Source organism: Elaeis guineensis, chromosome 5, assembly GCF_000442705.2.
Source record: "Elaeis guineensis isolate ETL-2024a chromosome 5, EG11, whole genome shotgun sequence".
Taxonomy (NCBI): domain Eukaryota; kingdom Viridiplantae; phylum Streptophyta; class Magnoliopsida; order Arecales; family Arecaceae; genus Elaeis; species Elaeis guineensis.
This window is the reverse complement of record NC_025997.2, coordinates 10547159-10556156: the sequence shown is the minus strand read 5'-3', so window position 1 is coordinate 10556156 and position 8998 is coordinate 10547159. Positions and strand designations below refer to the sequence as shown.

General features: G+C 39.6%; 1 protein-coding gene across 2 annotated transcripts; it reads right to left on the bottom strand.

The window, feature by feature from the left end:
• Positions 1-217: 217 nt before the first annotated feature.
• Positions 218-8697, bottom strand: LOC105044878 (uncharacterized). Of its 2 annotated transcripts, XM_073257487.1 has the most exons (11): positions 8553-8697; positions 6919-7179; positions 6433-6618; positions 6243-6354; positions 6116-6149; positions 4904-4941; positions 4762-4796; positions 4526-4678; positions 1749-4216; positions 727-813; positions 218-615 (listed from the first exon to the last, which is right to left on the bottom strand). In XM_073257487.1, the coding sequence occupies exons 2-11, from the start codon at positions 6987-6989 to the stop codon at positions 548-550; spliced, it is 3252 nt and encodes a 1083-aa protein (XP_073113588.1). In that variant the 5' UTR covers positions 6990-7179; positions 8553-8697; the 3' UTR covers positions 218-547. The 2 variants fall into 2 exon arrangements, with proteins under 2 accessions (XP_073113588.1, XP_010921244.1); XM_010922942.4 differs by lacking the exon at positions 8553-8697 and having other exon boundaries at positions 224-615; positions 4904-4938; positions 6919-7134.
• Between the last annotated feature and the right edge of the window lie 301 nt (positions 8698-8998).

Genomic DNA, 8998 nt, shown 5'->3' with positions numbered 1-8998 from the left:
ATACATGACAGGACAGTGCAAGGGCGGACTACAAAGGCTGATCAGAGCATCGATAGGTCCAAGCAGGAGATCGCCGAAAACCGGTGTAAAAGTCCCTGGGTTTTAATTTCTTATGCCCGCTGAGGGTTAACCAACACATTTAGGTTGGTATCAGGTGAAATCAGACAAAATCGCAAATGTGGGCAGAGTTGAAACCGTCATTCTCATATAAAGAAGCTGAATATAAATTTGAATAAAATAACAGCTATTCATTTATAGTTGTGATTACACGCTGAACACGCATTCTCTCTAGACATGAACTACCCTTACATGAAACCATGTTAACGTTCCGAAGGAAATCATTGAGACAGTTAAGATATTACATTTACAGAAGAAAACATAACAAAATAAACCGAAACTATAGAAAATAGTAAAAACAGTCATGAATACAAGGAAAACTGGATGCAGAAAAACAATTTCCTCAAACCAGACCTTGCCTCTACACCTGGCTGAGGGGAATTGTTTGATGGCAACCCATCTCCGCCATGACTTGGAACAATGCTGGGCATTATCGAGGCTTTGTCTCACTGGATTTGCTGCTCCTAAACGTTGAGAGAGAGAAGAATGACCTCGAAGCTGGAAGTAAAGATGAGGGGGATAGTGGGGCGATTACATAAAGGAATGATGCCACAGCCAATATTAATGCAATCAAGAATAATTATGCAGGCTTATTGCAACATAACTTACCCTTGGTTGACGTGGCTGTCACTGGAACCTGTCGTTCCCGCAACTTGTCATAACCAAGAGATATGTGGCTGCTTGTACTTGATTGAGCTGCGAGAACATTATCCACGTATTAAAAAGCAATAAATGCAATAAACTAGCGAATGATTAGCATAACACTAGTTTTTTTGTTTTTGGGTAAACTGGCATTAAGCTTGCACTAGTGCAACATGTTTCTTGGTTTACGGTTTGCATGAATGAAATTATCCTCTTAAACGCTTCTTTTGATCAAAGGAGCATGAAGTTGGATGGGCATCGTTAGTTTGCAACCAACTGCCTCCTCTTCCAAGTTGAGCTAACCAGCTGACTTCAGTAGATTAGGGTTATGGATTTATAATACCAGAACTTGTATATGTTTATATTATTATTCAACTATTTTCTTCTATGATAATAGGATATATAGAGAGTATAGCTAATAATTTTTGGGAAATCTCTTCCATTATAACACAAATAACTTGAACCGCCTGTCCATGAGCCGCTGAGCCACCCTTCCATGAGTTTTACGGTACACACACCCTTTACAAAATTGGGCTCGCTTACTTCGGTTCTCAATCTTCAAGAGAGAATGGGTTGCGAGCAAAGAAAGGGTTAAAGGAAAGAGGAAAGGGAAGTGTGCAAGACAAAAATAGGAGTGCATTTTCTCAATTGAAAGAAAAAAAAATCTCAAATTATATGTCAAAATGGCCACTAGTTTTATTGTCAGGTGGATCACAAGTTCTCGTTGCTAGTTTTAGGAAAGGAAAATATGATGTCAGTGCATTCTGACAAGTGGTTAATCATCTAATGAAAAGAATGCATTATCTGGTCTCTAGAGGAGTACGTATTTCAAGCTAAATTTTTGAAAATGCCTAACAGCAAGGAGAGTAAAATAACATTCTTAAAGTTTCAGTCTCCATGTTTTGAGGCAAGTCTACTTGCTAAATGGGTACTAGTATATTACACTACTAAAATACAATAGAGATGCATCTTATGGAAATCAAGCATACCTGATAAGACATCATGCATCCCACACAAATCTGCAGCCCTCTTGCTATAAGTTGCACCAGCTTTCCTCGATAGGGAATCCAAGTTCCTCTTACTTGCAGCTTTAGATTCTTCTGAATCCTCCTCTCCTTCGGAGAAGACTGATGGGCTTGCCCAACCAGTCACATTTGCTTCTCCTTTACTCTTTCGAGCAAATTTTAAGAGCCGCTTCAACCCCTTGGGAGCATCTTTTTGATAGACCAAGGCAGGAGGGTTCTCAGCATTTCCCCATTCAATGATCTCTGGTTCATTACTGTCAGCTTGCAGCATTTGTGACAGTGAATGACGGACCCGGGGGCTTGATGATGTTGCTGGTGCAAGCCCAGGTGAGACAGTGATTTCTGACATGTCATTGTCACATGAAGCAGAAACTTTCTGATGCTCTACTTCCACCCACGCAGCTGATGAGATGCCCATATCCTCATCTGGTTGAATCTCAGGAACAGGAAGTTCTACTGGGTTCTGGAAGCCATTGTCCACCACAGCTGATATCTGGTCTGAGTTTTCTGTTTTTTCAAGATTCAAATCATTATCAAGTGAATTTTCTAAATTTGCATCAACATCATTTGCTGGTTGGGCAAGATCAACCTCTAGTACCTTAGTGGTTGCTTCCTCAGTCACAGGAGCAGACTCCTTTTCTTCAATTTGAGTAAGATTTCCACTATTTTTTGCAGAATCATCTGATTGAGAAACTTTAGTTTTGGCTATTGCAGAGCCAGTACCAGGGCCAATTCCAGTTCCTTTTCTCAAGAAGGGTTTTGACTCCAGTGGTACCACGCTATTTTTCTTTGTAACCTTATTGTAGAAACTTGGTTTGGCTGATACAGCACCAGAGTCATCTCCAGTAGTTGCTGGACTTTTGGTTTTTGCAGCTTTGCTAGTTTTTGTCATTGTTTTCTTCTTCTCTTCTTGACTTTTCATAATTGGCTTGGCCTTAGTTGGGGATCTCTTCCTGCTTTTTTGTATGGGTTTTTCTGTCCTGGGGCTTGGTTGAGTCTGCAGAGGTGTTGACTGGGGCTTTCTGCGGTTTGGCGTGGCACTACTTGAAGTCATCCGAGGGGAGGTTTTAGTAGGTTGTGCTCCATTAGCTTTCAGTGAAGGTCCAGACGACCATGAGTTACGTGAAGCCAGCAAGGGTGATGGTTTTGGTGAAGCTTTTCTTTGACCTGCTGATTTTGAAACTTCTTTCTTGGCTAACACAGGTGGAGACGAATTTCTTCGTAGTCTCTGCGAAGAACTTGATGAATCAAGTTTCCCCATGATGCCACCAGCTTTCGAGGCCATTACTGCTTTGCTCTGTTCAAGGGTTTCCTGCATCACTTTAAATTGAGCTTCCTTTGCTGCACGCTTTCCAGCATTTTCAGCTCGAAGTTTTTCATCTCTTTTCTCCTTGTACTGACTATAGAAGCCCCCTCTCTGCTCACAGGTAGCATCTTGAAATCCACCAGAACTAGTATTATCCTGGTATTTTCCAGGCTTGCTCTCCATCATTTTCTTCAACAACTGATCAAGCTCCGCTTCTTTCTGTCGATTCCATTCAGCGGAGGCTGCTGCTCGGTCACAGATTTCCTCAGCTTGCGATTTTACTAGCTCAGCAGAATCATTCATTGGAGGGGATGCCATCTCCACCACTTCTAATGATTCACTATCCTGAGTGTTCTCATCTGGACCCAACCTTGCTGGAGAATTTATCTCAGCCTTCACTTCAGTCGAATTGTTTTCCTCTGTCTCTGGAGCTACACAAGTGGAAGTGTTTTGAGATCCAGCATCTGTGGCGCTTTGCTGAGGGCTGTGGTTGAAGGAATCGCCCATACCTGCACTCCATCTTCTTAACACAGATTTACTGGTACTAATAGATACTTCTGAAGCTCTCCTCCTTTGGATATCCAAATTCTGATCTTTCTGTTTGCTCTCAAAGAGATTGATAGCATCTTGAACACTCATCCTTCTTACTGTGTTGTCAGCTTTCTTCTGTGTCTGCTCAGATTCATCTCCACTGTTGTTCCCATCAGCAGCCCTGTTGAATGGATTTCTTTCCCTGGCAGGAAAGTAATTAAGGCTCTTAATGGTAAGCGCAGTAGCCCTCCGAGATCCAGATCTTCCAATTTGGATTCGTCGCATTGGGGAAGCAGACCTCCTAGGTGATGCAGATCTTATAAGAGGCCGGCTTCTTTCAGCACAAGTCTGGCCTTCATCACTTGAGGACTCCTCACTTGCTGAGGAGCTTTGACGCTCAACTTGTGCAAGTTTTGCCGGGGAGACACCATCATTGAAAGGTTTTGTTATATTGATTCGTTGGCCTGGCTGACAAATCGCTTCAGTAGAATCTTCAGAGTTGTTCTTTGTATCTTCTGAACATCTTGTCTGTTCAACTGCAGGTTCTGCCAGTTCATCCTTTGGGATCAGAGCCAAAAACTTCAACAATGACTTCCTGATGACCACAAAAATATAGATAATCAACTTGGTTGACCCAGGAAAATAAATTTAAGAACAGTAAGAATAAGTAGTAGGCAGCAAAATAAGATGCTAGGCACCCAAAACTGGGGAACCGATAGAAACAAAAGTACAATGTTTTAAAGTGATCATTAAATTAGTGGAAAGGTCAAAATATCAAATTAATTTAGTCTCAAACCTTGAAACTGCATGCATGAGAATTAAGAGGAATACTCAACTTGGTCATTGGACCAAACTGGTTAAATCTGTATCCTGACAGATCATAGGAAAAATGGTGACAGCATACCTCAAATCAACTGCTCCAAAATGGTGAGCAAATGCCTCTACATCAGATATCTGTTTAGTGGACAAAGTCGTTCCTGCAGCTCGGTTAAAAGAAGCTGCCAGCTCTTCTTTTAGTACTGTGAGCCTTAAGTTGATTGCCCGCAACAACTCATTCCTGAAAGTGTCCACCTTAGTAGCTAAGTTAAGACTATGCTTACTGCAGCATCCAACAAAAGTAGGAAAAACTAGAGAACTTACTTTGTAGCATCTGATGACACTGCTTCAACATTTATCTGTGGATGGATTCAAAACAAGCTCTTAGTAGCCAAACGTTAATTTTCTGTGAGATAGAAATAACAAAAACTAAACCAAAGATGGCAATGTGAAGAAAGGGAATTACTTTTGATGTTAGTCCCACCTCATTCAAGCAGCCACCTGCTGGGATAGAAGAAAATGACATTTTGAGAAGCCAATTGAAAAACTAGTAAACATGACCTAAAGCACTGGAAAATGAGAATGCAGAAGCATAACAAAACAAGGTACCTCACCATTCTAAATTCATGTGGCAATAGAATATGTGGCAGCATACAGATAGTTCTTATGTAGGTTATATCATGCATAAATGACGACAATTCAACCATTAACCAAAGTCAGATCACAAACATAAAATACAGGAGGGGAAGGCAAATGTCAAAAATTTTGTCTAATCATTAGAAAAACAGAAGCATGAATTTTACCCACTCAAGCTTGACAACAACTTTAAGAATATTATCTGCTTTTTTTAAAAAAACAGAAAAAATGACAGTTCAAAATGTACTACATGTTCTAAGAAAAGGTGAAAACAAGGAACTTGGATTAAATCTGTAAACAATTCTGACAAAGTTTTCTGTGGCAATGGGATGAAGATTAAATGAGCTGATTCAAGCTTAATTGAGTTGAGCCCAAGAAGACTAAGCCATGATCTTGTTCAACTCATCCCCACGGCTGTCAAACAGAACGAGCTGTTCATTAGCCTGATTGACTTTGGGATCATCCCCACGGCTGTCAAACAGAACGAGCTGTTCATGAGCCTGATTGACTTTGGGATGAGCCAAAGTCAATCAGGCTCATGAACAGCTCGTTCTATTTGACAGCCCTACGTGGCATATTTTCCAGATTCTAGTAAGACACATTGATAGGCATCTTTTTTAAATTCTCAATCAAACATATTCTACTGGTTGCCTCAACAATGGTCATCCCTTTATGTACTTGCGCTCTTGCACTAATGAGGTACTTGGAACCACCCAAGAACTTGTATCTAACTATTTCTTGGATGTAAACCTTATGCAGCTTTTTTTTTCTCAAAGCATTCTCTCTCTGACCCTGAAACAACAAAAGACATGCTAAAGAAAACCAGAAAAAGAAAATTTATGCATGTTTATGGAATAACAACCAAGCTTTCCAACGATACATGTGAAAGAAAATAGAAGAGTTCTATATAAAATAGCTTTTGAAAATCAGTTTCTATGGTTGGCAAATTGAATAGCCATGCACCTCAGTCAAACAATATGATGATTATATATATGCCAATAGTGTAACCAAAATTAGTTCAAAGAGTCCCCTCAAAAGATACCTGCTGTTTCACTTCCAGAATGATCTGGATGATCCTGATAAAGGGACAAAAGTTGAGCTTCAACAATGGATATTTGAAAAAAAGAAGAATAAAAAAAGAAAGGTCAAACACAGAAAAACAGCGTTACCTTGATATAAAGAGAAAGATGAAATCTTCTAGTATCCTCCAATTGGGACATCTCATTTTCAATTGCCTTGACAGATTTTAACACTTCCGATGAACTGACAATATGCAAGAATCTGAAAAACAAAAGTGTCCACAATAAACATAACTACAAAAAGGTGTGTGCATATAACATCTAATATCAACATAAATACCTTGCTATAGTGGACTTGGTGAACCAAGATGACCCTTTAAGGCTTTCGACTAGTTGTAATTGGAAGCTCTGAACGGATGACCTAAACTGACATCCTTTTGCTTCTGGTAAATGTAATGCTAGCTGATCCAGACACCCAGAAGCTAGTTTTTCTGCTTTGCCCTTGCTGCAAACAAGTGCTTCATATCTGCATCACGGAATAAAAAGAATTTAAAAAATATAAGCAAACTCATAATCCAGGTAAATATAAGGTGATAATGAAACCTAAGATAAATCTTTAACATGACAAGTCTTGTTAATATAATCTTGGGTTTAGCCACATTTTTCTTGATGATGATCATCAAAGAGTTGCTTGCTACAAAATCAAACTCTTTTTTCTTGTGATGTGTGTGTATGCTTGTTTCTAGTAATTGGCTAAATTCAATTAATAAATGAAAAAAATGGTAAACAGGAAATATATGGGGTAACATGGTTAGCCATGTATCACCTGTTTTGGTTTGATGATATCTGGAAGACAGCATAATCCAGCACAGTATTTGCATGTATCTCTCCCTCCATCTTGTTATGTTGCTCTAAGACAATTAATTCCGAGGATAATTAACCTTGGGCACTTTCCTCTTGGTGTTCTAAAGGACTTTCACTTCAGAAAATGACTTTACAGACATCAGAAATGTGCTTATCCCTAGCAGTTTCCAATAAGGAGACCGCAGTAAAACTGTGAGCCTCAACAGCATAAGCTGCAATGTATCTGCAGCGACCAACCCGTGGTGGTAAGCATTTGTCAGATCTCAAATAAAAGAAAACTTCAAATAGATACGAGCAGGTTAAAGATAAAAATGCTACTAGAAAAAATAAGTAATTTTCTCCTGATATATCTAAACCATACTAAAACCTAATACACTCCCAATTTATTCAATGTCTCCCAGAACTAGCACAGCCAAATAAAACATGAATCTCTTCTACACTCACTATCCATGTCTCCAAGTGAACACTTTCAAAGACTGCATTTGCATCAAAACGGTCTTTCACCATAAACTGCCAATTGATATTAAAATCCATTATGTGTGTGTGTGTGTGTTTGAGAGTGTGTGTGTGAGAGAGAGAGAGTAGAACACATTGCCTTAAATGCTCTAATGTAGAATAAGCATTATTGTCCTCAACTATACTTTAAGTTGGAACAAAGGTGGTAGGAATTGTGCAATTTGAAAGGAAAAAAGAAACCAAAAAATGTACTTTAACTCCACCTTAAACATCAAGCAAACAAGACATTGAACTAACCCATCTCATTCACCATTATTATTTTAAGTACCCTCACAATGAAGCTTCCTACCATCAATTCTAGCACACGTTTATCATCTAAGAAAAGAAAAGCAAAGAAATAAAGAAAAATAAAGTTCCACAAAAACCACCAATCAGGCTCACTTGAAAAAAAGAAAGAAGAATCTTCAATAGCACCGCAAGCAAAATCCCTCCTATCCAGTTCAAACCATACATAAGAAAAGTGCTCTAAAACATCACTCGTACAAAGAAAGAATCCCAGATCGACCTATTTAACTAGGACTTCTCTAAACTATAAAGGAAAACCACATCTAATCTTAAATTCTAGCAAATGAAACATCATTTCGAAGCAATACACAGAAAAGTTAAAGAATTGGTTCCTCACAAACAAGACAGACGAACAGAAATTCAAATACTAAGCCAAGCGAAGCTTCAGATCTCCCACATTTCAAGCAATATTAACTCTTTAACTACGGCACACAATTTCAGAAGCAAATACCTAATTTCATCCTACCACACATTTCAAACTCTCGCAACACAAGAAACCTTCAAAGCAGCATTATTCAAACCCAAATCTACCACCAAAACCCACCATAAGATCGATGAAAACTTCAAACTTTTATCCCAAAAACAACGTATCAATCTTAGAAGAAGCTCCTAAGAGACCTACCGTTCCCAAATCCCCAGACGTCAAGCTCCAAGCTCCTACCCAAACCGAAGAACCTACGTATCTCCAACGTCTTGAACCCTTTACACTCGAATCCCAACCAGGATCACACTCAAAACAAGCATATAATGTGAAAAAACAAGCAAAAGCAAAGAAAAGCCGCAGATCCAACGCACATTGCCCGATTAGCACATGAACTCAGAACCACGATCGGATCTTCACTGAGAGAGAGAGAGAGCCCCTTCGCTCTGCTCCAGTCAAATTCCCGCGATCTCGAAGAAAAAATAATAAAGCAAAAGAGATCACAAAACGAAGGCGAGCAACGCGAGGATTACCAGATCTAATCCGAGAAGAAACCCTAGCAACGGCCCCCCATCCGCGCTCCTCTAAAGGAATAAAATAAGCCGCTGTCAGGTGAAAAAAAAAAGAGCAAGCGAGAGAATGAGATAGAGGGATCAGTAAAGAGAGGAGAGTACGAGCGTATAGAGGAGCGACAGCCGGATGACGCTTTTGCCACTACGTCTTATCAAATTCACAATTATACCACTGGTCGCGGCGCTAAAGGACGCTTGTTAAACGCGTCGGTGGGAATGTTCTGTTGGCTGACGAAAATGCCCCTGGT